This window comes from Coturnix japonica, chromosome 5, assembly GCF_054131305.1.
Source record: "Coturnix japonica strain WE chromosome 5, WE-NBRP24, whole genome shotgun sequence".
Lineage (NCBI taxonomy): Eukaryota > Metazoa > Chordata > Aves > Galliformes > Phasianidae > Coturnix > Coturnix japonica.
Window position 1 is genome coordinate 51,017,287 of NC_140667.1, and position 16,121 is coordinate 51,033,407.

The 16,121-nt window shown below is 41.2% G+C and overlaps 1 protein-coding gene across 5 annotated transcripts in view; it reads left to right on the forward strand.

The window, feature by feature from the left end:
- Positions 1 to 16,121, forward strand: part of KCNH5 (potassium voltage-gated channel subfamily H member 5) — a 161,812-nt gene that overhangs the window by 37,373 nt on the left and 108,318 nt on the right. For all 5 annotated transcript variants that reach the window (XR_014946809.1, XR_014946808.1, XM_085549560.1 and 2 more), the window contains exons 5-6: positions 3,822 to 3,937; positions 8,350 to 8,742. Coding sequence is in view for 3 of the 5 variants with exons in the window: in XM_085549560.1 (XP_085405686.1) it covers positions 3,822 to 3,937; positions 8,350 to 8,742 (509 nt within the window). In the remaining 2 variants the exon portion in view is untranslated. The remainder of the gene's footprint in view (positions 1 to 3,821; positions 3,938 to 8,349; positions 8,743 to 16,121) is intronic.

Sequence of the window (16,121 nt, forward strand, 5' to 3'; positions counted from 1 at the left end):
CCAGCCCACTGGGTTGGGTTGGAATTGGGTGATCTTGAAAGTCCCTTCCAACCCAAACCATTCTGTGATTGTATTCCATCCCTTCTGAAGAAAACTATCTGAAAGGAAGGCTGCTTCTTCACCCTTGAGCCACCTTGTTTGGGATTGAGTGCTTGGGGAAGCCTTCTTTGTTGGGCTTTCTTTGGACAGCTTTTACTCTTTTTATGTTCTACCATATACCACAGCAGCATCTTTGTCCTGGGATGACTTTTCTTCTGACTCAGAGAGGATGGTATAAAATGGAAACAGAAGTTAAAAGAAGCTGGAGATGGACAAGAGTGTTTATGTTGGATCCAGCTCTGTGATCTATTAATGGGAATAAGAATTGTGACTGAAAGGGCAGGGATAGAGAGGTCCCTATGGCAATGCAAGGCTGAAGTTCACAGGTGAGCAGCTGGTGCTGCTGTGTGGTAGAGCTGTTAGAAAAGCAGGGCTGTTCCCATCCCAGCTATCCAATATAAAACACAAGTTATTCAGGTCTCAGGAATAAAGATGTGTGGGTGTGATACTACTTTTGTTGGAGCAGTAACTGATGAAAAGGAGCCTACTATAATGAGTAAGTTTTTTCAGTTAAACTTGGACTTTCTGACAGTTGAGGGGTGATAGGATCAAACTCCGATGTCTTGAACTTAAGGCATCATCCCTGCATGTGTAGTCATTAACAAGAAAACTGGAAATGCTGTTTCCTACTTAAGCTCTCTGTCACTGCTCAGGTAGTGCCTGCACCTATGGAGGGGCTAAGTGAGCATCCTGGATGCATCTGGAAAGCCTTTCTCCACTAAGTCCAGAAGTGTTTGTGTTCTGTGTCTGTTTCACTTTGACCTTGTGCCTACCTCCCTTCCACGTTCCTACACACCCTCAAACAGTGCTAACAGATTGAATTCATGTCATAGTAACTCAAGTTTGAAAGATGTACCAATTCTTAAAATAAATTAATTTTTCTTTTGTCTCAGCTATTATTTTAGGTGCACCACCAAAGCATGCCTGCTGCAGTTAGCTCCTGTCAGAGAACTGTCAAATCAGTGGTGCTAATTAGAGCAAGAGACAGAAAGAATATTTTGCTGATATAAAGCATTGTACTGTGATAGAAGCCATGGGAGAGCAAAGAAAGTTATGTGCTTGGAAGGACAATGCTACAGCTTGGCAAAGGCAGAGCCTAGTTTATTTGATGTTTATCAGCAAATTTCTCTTACTCAAGTCCTGTTTTAGTGTGAATACTGTTGTCAAACCTGTGTCTTTGGTTTCCTGGAAGCATGAGAATTTCAGTTTTAGTGATGGGCACCACCAGTGAGGTATCTTGGTTTGAATTGTTTTTAATTGCAAGGATGAATGCAAATCATGAGGTTTCTTAAAAGCAGAGTTGTAAGCTCTGTTTTTGTCAGTGAATCAGAAAGCAATTAAAGAAAACCAAGGGAAACAATTATTTTATGTATATGTTATTCCAGTGTTTTCTGTCTGGGGTGGTTTACATCTCCCTCTGAAACACCCAACTTGGCTTCTATCAAAAAAGAAGTTTCTGGTATAATCTGGTGCCACGTTGCCTTTGTTCCTAAGAATCTGAGTATGATGGTGCAGGTTCAGGGTGTTATTTTTCAAGGGGAGCCGTGTAAGAAAGACACGATCTATTTGAATTGAAGAGAGAATCAGAAGTGTTGACTTTTTTCCTCCTTCTTACAGCTCTTATTTGTGCCACTCCTTTTCTCCTTCCAGACTGAAAATATCAGAGAGGACAGGCAGTTGCTAATATATGCGATAAAATTATCATTCATTTTAAATGTCTCTAGAGGAAAAGATAGGAAGGAATCATTTGAAGGAACACTGACAGCAGTAGGCAGCTATGCAAATTTTTACCTGATCTATTCAAACGTACACATTGGTTTTAAATATAATTCTGAACTTAGCTAATTTATTACAAGGTCAAGGAACACACAGACGTGCCCTGTACTGATTATTTCAGACACAAGGCAGTCTGTATACATTTTCACCTTCCCACTCGTACCCCAGCATCTTGCTGTCACTGTATTTTTCTCTTGGGCTGTAAATAGGAAACAAAGTGCTTTTTAACACTATTGCAGAGATGTAAGTTGAAGTGGGTAGAATGATGATTTGGGACTTTGTGCTGACTTACAAGAATGTCATGTTAGCGTATTGTGCGCTTCTAATCTCTGGAGTCATGGCCCTCATGGAAAAGAAGGTGTTGTAAAAATGTGGAATCTCCAAATGAGGCTGGAAGGGTTTTTGTGACAGTTCTTCTCCAGCCCAACACAGAGCTCTGGTCTTGGTGGAGAAAAGACACTGAAATACTTTGCACCCTCAGTAGAAGAGGTCAGGCCAAATGAGCAGAATAGTAGGATTGTATACTAAAATGTGTGGTTTTCTTCTTTCACATGACGATGATTACACTGAGGTGGAAAGGAAATACTTGAGAAAGTCATCGTTCTTCCATGCTGTTTATTTTTTACAGCTGAAGGTTTCCTGTCATTTGGTACCTGTCTTATATAGCTTTCCCCAACTCTTTGTGGCACATCTTTCCCAGTTTCCACAGGCTTTCTGAACATGTGGTGAATGTCAAAAAGGTGTTTTTCTTATGTAAGATGATGACCAGGTATTTCTGACTAGTTTTGCTTTTGTAAGAGGAGAGACAATTTGAGAGCTCAGATTTTTGCAAGTGGAATGTGATGTGTCATAGGAAAGGGATGCAAGACAGTACCAGGGACCATCTCCCATCATTGCCAACCCTAGATGCCGGTCAGATGAGGCATTTAAGCATAAGTCAAGCTAGTACAGAAATATTGTGTTTCTTTTCTTGTCTGTGACATTCACTCTAATTTTCACCTTCTTAGCATTCAGGGGAGGTGTTTCATTCCTGCCAACATCTGATTTTTTAGTTCTGCTTAATGCTTCCATGCTGTCCCGTTGATCCCCCTCACGTTTCCTTTGCTCCCATTGCTCTGCTTCACCCAATGATGTACCTGTGCCAGCTGTCACATATGGGCATTTGTCTAAAAACAGTGACATAGTGACATGCTCCTGGCTCTGAGCTGCTGTTGCTTCTGAACACCAATTGCTCCTTTCTGAACTCTGCAGAAAAACGTTCCCCAGTGCAAAGGTCTCATGCTACCATTTGAGCAGCTGTTTATCATTAGTTTAACAGCGAAGTATATTGCTCAGTGCTATTTAAAATATAGCTCCTAATCTGTAAAGTCTTACAGTTCTTCTACTTTGAAGCATGAAGCCCTGCATTTTGCTGTTGTTTATTATTATTATTATTATTATCTATTTATTTATTTATTTTTATGTCCCTGAATTGCATTAGTGATCTAATTAACACTGCAAGAAGCAGTAACAACTTAAGGATCCAACTTTTGGGGCAGCTCCAGCCAAAGCTCTTGGTGGCTGGGCAGGATTTTACTTCTCTGGGGTTTGCAAATGTGGGAAGCCTTTGTGGTAAATTCAGTGCTTAAGAATTAGTTTGGTGCAACCGAGTAACTCCCCAGAAGGCTGACAGTGCAATGCAATCGCTCTCATACAGTGTCTCCAAAAGCTAGAAGAACAAGTCAGAGCATTTTGATTTTACTCGGGTTTACTTATGTTTGCCTTGAAGCAGCAGTGTTCTTCCTCTTCTGCAGCACTGTGAAGCCTGGAGCCAGAACTTGCTCTGTGCAGCTATTCAGGGAAACTACTCAAGTCTGAGATTTAATATCAGTGAACGCATGGGAGATTTACTCATGTTGAATGCGATGTAAGTGCTTGTGTCCCTTATGTTTCCTTCATCCCTGCAGGTTGGACAAAGTTTGCACGGTTGACACGGGCCCTGACGAACAGCCGGAGTGTGTTGCAGCAGCTGACGCCGATGAACAAAGCTGAGGTGGTGCACAAGCATTCCCGCCTGGCTGAAGTAAGTGGAACAGACAGACACAATCCTTCTTCCGGCAGGAATAGATGGGAGGTGGGGGGAGAGAGGGAACAACGTTTCATTAATAATAATATTTTTAGGGTGATGTTTCCCGATTCTGATTTTTCAGCCTCTGCTCTCCTCTTCCTTAATAAGCACTGTGTGCCGAGTATATGTTTCCAGGACAAGTCATGCTCTTTCAGTCATCTGATGGCTTGGGCTGGAAGGGACATTAAAAGCCATCCAACCCCCTTCTATGGACTGATTGCCCCCCACCAGCTCAGGCTGCCCAGGACCTGGCACTGGGCATCTCCCAGGACTGAGGTACCCACATCTCCCTGGGCAGCGCTGCCAGAGCCTCACTGCCCTCTGAGTGAACAATGTCCTCCAAATGTCTATTTCTTTCCCTTTTAAAGTTCCTCATTTTCCTGTCACTGACACTGTCTAGACCTCAGTCTTTCTTCACAGAAGAGGTGCTCCAGTCCTCTGATCATCTTCATGGCCTTTCTCTGGTCATACTCCAACAGCTCTACAACCTGCTGGGGACCCTAGGTCTGGATGCAGTGTTCCAGATGGGGCATCATGAGGGCATAGTAGAGGGGGGCAGTTAAGGAGATAATCTCTTGGTCACTCTTACAAGGTCTAATTTCTGAATGTAGCTTCAAGTTTGCTGATTGCTGCATAGATTGGGGTGCAGTTTGGTCTGTGGCTTGCTGTCTCACAGCAGAATGGAACCAGACTCCATGTTTCTGAGACCCATGAATGGTCTACCTGTAGGTGCCCACTTCTTGGCAAACGGGGTTGCTTGAGAAGCCAGGTGCTCTTCTTTGGAAGCATCCCTGCCTAGATCCCTGGGGTTGTACAGGCACACTCACTGCACATACACCTTTAAGCTCAGCTTACTTGAAAAGTCATTCCTGAAGTATTTTGTTAATTATTTTCTTCTTCAGAACTGATGAAATGAACTCTTTGGCAGGTTGCAAACATCTCCTTAACTGTGCAGATGGTGCAACAAGTGAAAGCCTTCAGGTTAACTGATGATACAGAGGTACTGCTTTCATCTTCATGTCATTGGTAATGAAAATTATATGGGTAAAAATGTGGTCAAAATATACGGGCTACTAAATATGACAGCCCTGTCCCCCTTGTGCTGGAGAGCTTGTCCTGAGTTTGATGCTAAGAACTGGCAGCAGTTTTAAATGCTTTTCTCATTGTTGTTGTTTTGTTTTTCCTTTCTTGTCTAAGTGGACTTTGTATATCATGAGCTTTATGTGAAACAAAATCAGAATAGAAGCCTACAATTTTCAAGGTGCTGGCAGCATAATGTTTTCCAAGAATAATCCCATACCAGCATCTTGGCTGACTGCTGAATTATTTGCACTTGTTTTTCTAATTGGTGACATTTTCCATGTTCTGTAAATTTGGTTATATTCATTAGTGGATTTGTCTGGAAAAAAGTCTGGAAAAGATATGGTAGCTGTATTCAAACATGTCTAAAGCAGTTGCATGAAAGAAAAGAGGAAATGGTTCACTGTGCCCACTGTAGCTAGAGGAAAGACTAACTGAACTAAGATGCAACAGGGGATTTAGGACAGGCAGCAGGAAAAGCTCAAGTGATGGTAAAGGTTGTATGTGGGAATAGGCTTTTTGGGGATTGTAGAGTCTTCTCTCTTACAAGATTTTGCAGCTGCAGAATGCTTTGGAGACAAGCCAAAGCATTGGCTTTGGGGTGCCAGGGGTGCAGAGTGAGATTGCTTTTACCTATGTAGAGGTTGCCATCCAGGCACCCTTTCTCATACTTCTGTGTCTGAGGAGGTGTGTTTTCCTCACAGCTCATCCCTGGCAGAAGGTACTGCCCACCTTACTAGTTTTACCCATTATCAATCATGTTAGTTAGTTGTAAGCAAGAACCATTCAGAGTCGGCGATGAATAGAGTTGCCTAACAAGATGTTGTATATTCTTTAGTGGTTTAAAATTAGAAAGTCACGCAGCATGAGATAAATAATCATTATAGTTCAGTGGTCTCTTCAGCCACTTGCCACCCACACACCATGTCAAAATCAGCGTGATATTATGCTAAGAATAATAATTATGCTTTTACTGTAGCATGGGATCTTCTAAGCACTCTACCACCAGAGGCACTGGGAACTATCAAGCATATGTTCATCACATTCATCTTGAGCCCAAGGAAAATTATTACTCCATTTATAGTTAGTTACTGCTTCCAACTCCTACTTCACTGAATGAGACAGGGAACAAACACATCTGGAGAAACCATGGAAAGAAGTCCCTGTTCTGATGTATTTGTCATAGTGAAGTGTGAAACTGTCTCGTCCACAGGCGAGGCCAGAAAGAGGATATAACTGGAGATAATCTCCAGTTTGAGTCAAAGACAAAATGGTATTTTGGCATTGAAGAAAGCTTCATGGGCAGAGAAGAACACTGGTTTGGAGTATGGGGGAGGGGGGATATAACATTGCTCTGCTTTGGGGTGGCGGGGAGAATGCATTGCTTTTGATTCAGAAAGGATGCATGGATCCACGAGTGAGTTCTCCATGCCCGCTGGTTAGATACAGGAGTGCTGCATGTGAATCTTGTCTTGGGCACTGGAAAGGAACACCTGGAGGCTGGTATGTCTGTGGGTCTCTCCAGGGGCTTGGTGTCTGAAAGGGTCTGGTGAGCCCCTCTAGGTCTGGGCTCCTGGAATGTGTTGTTAAGAAACATTTGGATGTTGTGTTGAGGCATGTGATTTAACTGGGAAGTATTGGTGATGGTTGGACTGGATGATCTTCTAGGTCTTTTCCAACCTTGATAATTCTGTGATTCTGTTAATTGGCTGGAGCTCAGCACATGGCTTTGTGTTACACCAGAGCTGATGGCACAGAGGCAGTTGTGGTCTCCTGGAGATCTCTGCTGCTTCCCATGTATTCTGTCTGGTGGTTTTCTGACCACAGGATAGATTTATTTGATTTTGGCTAATTCTGTAGAAAACAAATAGGTTGCTCGTGTAACAACAACTTAATTTTTCATTCTATCAGCTTAGCTCATTTTCCTTAAATGATATGATTGCTAAATCTGACATTAAGGGAGGGTGGGAAAAGATGGGCACGGGGAGGTTTGCACCCCATCAGGTTACAGAATGACACTGAGCCAGATCAGACCTACTGGGAAACCACACCATCCTCCACAGAGTGAGAGAGGCTGCTACTGTTGTGATTTCTGGAGAAGAGGTTTTTCATTTGAGCCAGGTTTTTGCTTGCTGATCTCAGTAACAGTTTTTTTTTCATCTTAAAAATAATGCTGTAAAGCATTAATGGAGAGTCCGTATCTGAGATGCTTCAGTTCTTCTGCTTAGTTGTGTTATTTATTCAGAGCCATTCACTGAGCACCCATTCTGCATTTGATTGCTTTTCCATGTGTGTGGCTGCTATTTGCAGTCTAACTGTCCTGCAAATATGGTGCTTTAATGTGGGGAGTCACAGAGCTGAAATGAGTTCAAAATTGCTGGAATTACTTATTTTATCCTATATATACTTGAGACCCCCCCCCCCCCAAAGCAGAAAGGTGTGATTAGTTCCAAAATACACACAAAACTTTCAGTTGTCAGCACAGTATATTACCGTGCTGTGTGTTCCTTTGTGTTGGACTGAGATAAGAGGTAATTAGATCAGCTGGGAAGAATGTCTTGAATGGATTTGGCTCGGTTCCTTTGCAGTGTTTCCATTTCCACAATTTACACAAAATAAGCATAGAGGTGGTTATAGTCACATGGGAAGAAAAAAAAAAAAAAAAAAAAAGGAGTAATTACAAGAAATAAAATAATAAAATGGAACCCACTGGTGTTATTGAGCTTGTAAAAGCAACAGCTCTTTGAAGAAGATGGGCAGGAGGCATGGTATTGCCATGGGGCTAAGGCAGAAGTTGTGCATGTTATTATAGAAAGAGGTTGGCCTGCAAGGCTGATGTCTGGCTAGATAGGGTTTTGCTGTGGCTAAGCAGTGGTTTAAAACAGAGATCGAACACGAAGAATTAATCTTGTTAAACTTCCAAATGTGAATGAATACTTCATGTCTGTGACTGCAGGGCATGAGTCCATGCTGTGGTACCCACTACCTGTTGGCATGGAGCCTCTGCCCTTGCTCTTTAGACATGGTTTCCCTTGAGCACATCTGCAGTGACATGCCTTTGTGCAAGGTTATCCTCATGTGCTTTCCTTATAGCACTTTCCTATGTGACTTGTGCACCAACGTGCTTGCTGGCTAAATAAATCAAATCATGTAGAAACTGTGGGTTGTCTTGGAATGTCCGATGAATGCAGTGCTGTCTTTGTGCTTCTTCCTACAGAAATCTGTGAAGCCCTGAATTGAATCATGTTAATTGCAAACACTAACGTTTGTTTTTTTTTCTCTTACAGGTTCTCCAGCTGGGATCTGATATTCTTCCTCAGTACAAGCAGGAAGCTCCAAAGACTCCACCGCACATTATATTACATTATTGTGCTTTTAAGACCACTTGGGACTGGGTCATCTTAATTCTAACCTTCTACACGGCAATTATGGTTCCATATAACGTCTCCTTCAAGACAAAGCAGAACAACATTGCCTGGCTTGTGCTGGACAGTGTCGTGGACGTTATTTTTCTGGTTGACATTGTTTTGAACTTTCATACAACTTTTGTTGGCCCTGGTGGAGAGGTTATATCTGATCCCAAACTCATAAGGATGAACTACCTGAAGACGTGGTTTGTGATTGATCTTCTGTCCTGTTTACCGTATGACATCATCAATGCCTTTGAGAATGTGGATGAGGTAAGCCGTTGTTGTCCACCTCGAGATGAGTGTTTTAATTAGGAGTTGATTTAGGGGTGTGCTGGAATGAGCATCTTTAAAATCCTGCAGACAATACTGTGATTTTCTTATGTTGTGCTTTTCAATGACTGGTTGAGAAGAAAGTTTATCTCCATTTTTTAAGGACAGTTCTTAAGTTAGTGCTGGAATTGTAGAAGGGACACCGAATTAATGCTTTTTAACTTCTGAATGTATTAACATTTAATAAGTTGAGCTTGAAGCCTAAGATAACAGAGAGAACAAGGAATAACTAGGACAAATAATACAGGCACAAGTCAATGCAGAGAAAATTCATTATTAAAATGCAACTATAATGGCATTAGGATGTGTTTTAATTTTTCTCTAGAGCCTTTTATCTTTAGGACCATAAACAGATGAAAAAGGCTTTGTTTTTGTTTTTTAAACATTTTAACAGTTTTTTCTTAGAACACTTTGTTTTTTCAGTTCTTAAAAAAAATCCTACAATTACGTATCCTCACTTTATGAAATCTGAGTTTGTTTTGTTTAATGCAGACTTTTGTAGAGCCCTTAAAATTCCATCCCTGTCTCTGCGCTGAGTACCTTCTTCTGACATTGTTCCATTTTATTTATAGAGGGTATGACAGAAGTGATAATACTTAGAGCTTAAATTCAAGAGTGTATGAAGGCTGCCCGTCTGGAATCAGGTTGTACAGTCAGGCTGTGTAAGGAGGTGGCATTATCAAGGTTGTAAATATACGGCTTTTTACCATCACATTTTCAGAGAAGAGTAGTTGGATTTTCATAAAAATTCAGTGTTGCTTTCAGATTTTCATGTTTTAATATGTAAAACAAACAGAAAATTTCTGTGCCCAATCCATACAGATTTAAATGACTGAAGAACTTAAGCTCTTTCTCTAATGTATACATGGGAGTTAAACCATCTGCAGTGCTTGTGACAGCAAAGAATCGTGGGCACAGTGATTTATAAGCAAGGCACGCTTAGAGTGGCAAACTTGAACCAAACTGTAGTAACAATAAAAAGGTAGCAGCTCTAGGATCACTGCAGTTCATGATATGATTTACCTCAGACAAATGCAATACCAGCTCCTTTTTAACAAGAGAACCAATGGCACCATTTCTATCCTGTGAAATGATTCATTATAGCCCTCGGCCTCCAGCAGACTCTGGAGTGTAACTACTCCTATACTTCCTTTCAATCCATGTTTTCTCTGTCACCTGAAAAGAGTGGAAGTGATTTTGAAGATGGGTATGTAAAAGGGCAGTCTTGCTCCCTGGGTCTGCATTTTCCCTTTTCTCTGATCATATGTCTTCATTTGTGATGTGTATGTCCTTTAAGCCTGTTGGTGTGTTCTAGGTGGCTCTAGTTATTATGCACTTTATATTCATTTCACCTTTAACGTTTGTTTTAGATGTTTTCTTCTGTGGGACTTAAATTCTTCACCCTGCAGCAGCAATATGTTTCAAAAATAAGTAAATCGATAACCTTAATTTGAAAGAAATATCCCGATTGATTGAAAGGAGAGTGTTTCTCATTAAAAACTGAGTGTTTCTTCCTTAAGGCGAGCAGAAGAGAGATAAGCTCTTTTAGCTCTTGATTCTGGTAGATTTTTGCTCTTCATCTTAATGCTGTGTGTTAGATAAGGGAATTTAGCATTAAAGATTGTGGTTGTTGAATTTCCGGAGAAGTTGATAGAAAATCAAAGCTTAGTGGTAAAGATGCTGTTGCTCTTTAGATTCTTGATGTGGACGCAAATCAGAATGAATTGCCCTGAAAGCCAACAGAGTGAAATATTCCTTTCCAGATTTGCTCTCCTTGTGCATCCCATCTCCAGCCTCCAGGTGTCAAAAGTGCTTTTATTAGTTATTAAAGGATTCTGTACGTGGGGGGGAGTCCAGTGCAGGCAGCTTCTTCTCCTCCCTGTGAGTAGGTCTGGGATGCATAAGGAAGGATATGGCAAGGGGGTTGAGGTTTGTGGCTCTGCTTTTAGTGTGTGTGGATTTGATTTTAGCCCAGGCATAATAAAATATAAGCTGCCAGTTCAGTGCCATCTATGTCAGGATACGTGTTTGCTACCCTGTGCTCTCATAGGTGTTTGGAAGTTTCTTGTGCAGAGACTGAGTCATTGTACAAAATGCCATGTGCACTTCATGCTATTTTATGAAGCTAGAATTGAGGAAAGGAATAGAAAGTTCCACCAAAGAAATATGAAAAATCATAGAATCATCAAGGTTAGAAAAGACTTCTGAGATCATCCAGTCCAACCAGTAATGGTAATGTAAGTCTCCTTGCTGAGGACAGGAGTTCTCCAGATAGAATCATATCGTTAAGGTAGGAGAGACCAATAAGATCATCTAGTCCAGCCTATGCCTGTGACTGCTCCAGACCATGTCACTTAGTGCAGTATCTACCTGGTTTTGAAAATGTCCGGGGCAGTGACTGCATCTTTTCCCTGGGCAGCCTGTTCTAGTATCTCACCAGTCAACCTTGGCCAGGGTAGGAACAGTGCCATCTCCATTACAAACACTACGGCAAAGCTGCAGTCTTGTGATATTCCAGCCTGAAAAAGCATGACTGTAAATCAAAGTTGTTTTGTTGTTGAGCTTCAGTAGGTGGATGTGATGAAAAGGTTTACAACACACAAATTGAGAATTGGGGGAATTAAGTGGATTTGATGCAGATTTAGAGGTGTAGGTTCCCATTCCTGGAGCCAGGTTGCTACATTCTGCTCTTAGGGATTTATGAGAATGAAGGGAAAAGGCAAGATAATGAGAGAGAGATACCTTGCACAGCTTAGAGTGATCTAAATTGATGTGATGGATGAGGAATTAAGTGACTAAGTGGTATTGAGAAGGTAGAAAAACAAGGTAAAATAGGTTGGAGAAAAATAAGCTGAGAGAGAGGAAAGTGGCATCCTTAGTGGGATACTTGCCTTATTTAAGAAAATTGGTAGGATGAGATTGTCCCAGAGATCTCATGTGTGTCATCTTCTCTAATTGGGAAATATTACTTGCACTGACATACATTCTGGCTAAAGCAAAGCCATACAGAAAATCACTCATATGTAGAAGTGTAAGAAGGGACAGTACTAAACATGCTGAGGAACCCAGCTTGTTTTCTAGGTGTAAACCAGAATGGGATGTATGAACTCAGAATCCCTGAAACTGGACTGTATTTCTATTGTTCTTGTTGATAGGAGGATTTATGTTTAGATCCAAAGATTTTGGTCATGTATAATTCCTATTGTTAGTAGGGCAATTAAAAGCTTGTGGAAATTTGAAGTCTAATCCAATTGCATGGAGTCTTGGACATACGTATCAAATGAAGCTATGCTATTTGTTTCCCCTGAGTAGTAACTGAATGTAACAGTTCTTTCCATTAGTATATACATATGTAGTGTATATATATATATATATGGAAACATGCATTTATAAAATCATCTGTCCCTACTTCTGAAACTAGAGGATTTTGTTAGCTTGAGGCTCATCCTTTTTGTGTGATCTGCCTATTTGAGGGAGGTTAATACGTAGCCTTTGTCACTGGGCTACATAGAGGTTGGTTAAAGTCTGGGAAACCATTAACCCTAATACAAGATGCAATATTTATCAGAGTCAATATTGATTGGGTTTAGGCTGGGCTGAATTTGAAGCAGATGGATTTACAATCTGCACAATGATGCAGGTCCTTTTGCTTGTTCAGATATGGTCAAGCCATGCTATAGTTCCTTTTGGGAGCAGATGTTTGGATTTATTTTCAAAAGAACATGGGGTATGTTTGGAGCCTTGCAAGTGGGAGAATGCCCTACAGCTGGAAGCACCCCAGGTGCCCACACTTAGATAAGGGCTCCTCATCATGCTGCTGCTGCTGAGCTGCATTTGAGCTCTCTGAAATTGAGTACAGAGAACAGCCTGAAGACTAGGTGGGTGGATCAGCTTTTGTAGGCATGGAATCTACATTCTCAAAGTAGATGTTTGGAAAATCCTGGTGTACTTGATGTGTTGTCGTTGCTGTTGTTGTTTTTTTCTGGCATTTTTCACCTGGCTTCATGAATTTCTGAGGTTGTAAGGAAAGGTTTTGAAGTTTTAGCTCATCTCTGCCAAACACGTGGCTCTGGAGTGATATGGCAAGAACTGCGACGAGTGGAGTGGGATGCTGGGATAGCCAAATAGATGGTTTTCAAATGAGCTGTAGACCGTCTTTTCTGCAAAAATTAATTTACATGAGCCACTGCCTGAAAGTGGAAGCAGACATTTAAACGAGATAAAGCTCTGAAATTGTATGTCTGTTGTTTAATAATGTAGGACCGCATGACCCAGTGGCCTTTAAAATTCAGCGATCAGTGTAGGATGTAGTAAGGCATGGCATCCTTGTAAGTTTAATCTACTTCTAATTGCTATTATTGGTCTATTTCAGCGTTGGCAGAATCTTCTTTGTATCACTGTTGTTAGCTAAAACAACAGTGTATGTAAACTGAATGCAAATACAGGCTGGTACAACTGGCTTCACCATGCTCAAGTCTGCAGTGTTTTGCTGCGAGCATTCTCTTTCCCAGAGCTGGTTGAATAAGGCTTTATGGACCCCAGTGGTGGACTGAGTAGTGTGATCAAGGTGGGGACAAATTGACACATTTCAAGAACGTGGCTTTGGCCCTGAAATAATATCTGACAAAATAATTCCCAGAGCTAAATCCCTGATGCGGCCAACTGTTAAACTATGTTGAAAACTCCTAGCAACACAATGACAGGCATGCTAAGCCTGGGACCTGGCATTTTCCCCTTTGTAATGCAGTGGGAAGGCAATTAAATATGAAGAATGCTGTCATCCTGCTGCAGTGTGCAGAGAAATGTAATATAATAATATATTGGCTTGGTAAAGATGTCCAAATATAAGTGTAGCCAACCACAGATGACTTGATATAGTTATTTAACAATATTTGCCCCATCATTGAGGTGCAGAATTGCATCAGTTGTTCTTAGCTTGTTTTTTGAGCTACAGTTCTGTCTGCCACTCTTTAATGAACAACTTTATAACTGCTGTAAGAAGATGGCAGTTTTGGGGTGTTTCTGCAGATTCCTAACTGGAGGTGTATACATTTTCATGTGTGAGAAAACTTGTGATAGGAAGTGCCTGATACTCAGTAGATGATGAAGGCATGGTGTGTACGATGCTAGGAAGCAGATGTTGGGTACAAGCACTTTAACTCAGATCGTTAGAGCCATGCAAAGTAACGAAGAATCTAATTAGGGCAAGTTGTATGGGGAGTACTTTCAAGGAAAGCTTTGCATCTGTTGGATGCTGTCTCTTGCAGAGGAGGAGGAGTTTATGGAAGATACAAGGCAAATGAACTAATCCAGGCAGATACTGAATTAAGTAATACTGATGGGAATAGCACAGAATCCACATTACTGAGCTTGCAGAACACAGCCACAAGTGGAAGAAAAGGAGTTTTTAGTCTTTGGGTATGCACAGAATGGCTCCCATCCCTTTGCAGAAACTATCTGTAGGGCTGGTGGTTTAATTAGACACATTACAAGGAGAGCAACCTTGTAACTTGGTGCAAGTCTTCATTTTGCTGAACCCTGAAGTGAGAGTTGGTGTTACACATAACCCTCAGCATTAGGGCTACCTGTGGCTTCTGAAATACTTGCAGAAACATTGCAGCTCATGTTACTCTCTCCTGATATTTCTTCTCTTTTCCTTCCTGTATTTGGAATAGGAAGTTTTTGGTTTCTTGTTGGCACTGGGCTGTCAACTAAATTCAGTAGCTGTCCTGACTGCTGGGACTCCCCTTCATCTCCCTCCCTTTTGGCCTCCGTCTGCCTTCTCTAAATAAGAGAAAGTTATGGTGTTTATGATATCATTATATCTTAATGATATCATCATTTTTTATGATATTGCCCAGTTGGGCACCCTGCTGTACTAACAAAAATTACAGAAGTCCTCATACATATCAACTGGAATCTAGAGTAAATATTTGCAAGTCTTCCTTCTTTTTATAACCTCAGTTCTTCAGTGTTTGAAGTGTTTTGAGCTGTGTGGTTGGACTGTAAGCAGTTCACTGGAGCTGTATTTATAGTGCTGTGGGTTATTGATATTTTTCTGAGGGGGAAGAAGCCAACAGAAAAGCTCCCCATCTTCATGGGTTGAAATAAAGGTCCTGAGCAATAAATTCGGGGATGCTTTCAGGGACTGCATGAGAAAATGTACTTGCTTTCATTTTGCTGTAAGGACTGAATTTTGTGCTCACTACATCCACTGCTATCTGAGATACAGGACCAGACATTAAATGGGCTCAGCCTGGATCCAGGGCTGAGGTAGTTTGTGCAGAAGCAATGTCCCTTATTCCAGTGTAGATTTATATAATTGAATCCAGCCATAATTTCAGTTCTTAAAGTGGTGATAAATCAGGAAAGTTGCTTTTTTATTTTTCTCATTCCAGCATTTTGATTTGTATGTATGCAACTTTATTGCTCTAATTGATTACCTAAAATAAATGGTTTCTGAGATATGCTGGAAGATTTATTTCAACATTAGCCCCAGTAAAGACGCATTAAGGAGCTAACCAGAGATTTTAGAGCTAAGCTCTATTTAAGTAGCTCAGCTTGAAAATTTCTTCTGGGAGTGATTTGCTAGTTGAATTTTGAGCAGCTTGTCTGTCCTTTTGGATGGTCCTCCTGAATCCATGGTATTCATCTGATAAAAAGCAGAGCCAGGTCCACTCCACAGGAAGACCAGGGGCCTTTGCTATATGATTCCCTATGTTCATAGAATCATTTGAGTTGGAAGGGACTCTTAAAGGCCATCTGGTCCAACCCCCCTTCAATGATCAGAGACACCCACAGTTCTATCAGGTGCTCAGAGCTCCATCCAGCCTGACCTTGGCTGTCTCCAGGGATGGTTCATCCACCACTCCAGGCAACCTGTGCAAATGTCTCAACACCGTTATATTAAAAAACCTTCTGCTTTATATCCCACCTAGATGTTTCCCCTCTTTTCATTTAAAACCATTTGCCTTGTCCTATCACAGCAGATATTGCTAAAATTTAGGCTGAGATGAGATGCAGCCTGCCCTCAAGAGTGTATGTATTCACCTCACTTCAGCTTCTCAAAGAGTAAGAACAAAAGCAGAAAAAATTAAATAAAAAATAAGGGAAAAAATAGAAGGACCATTTGAGTCACTGACTCATGTCTTTAGTGGGCAGGTTCATCCTATCATCCCTGTGATAAACTGATCAAAATCCGCCTTAATTCATGGTGTCTGCAAATCTGTCTTAATTTGCAGTCTGCCTGGTTGTCCCTGTGCCAGCCTTCCTGGTTGCTTTAAATATTGCTTTTTTCTTCCCTTATGTTTATCTCCTTG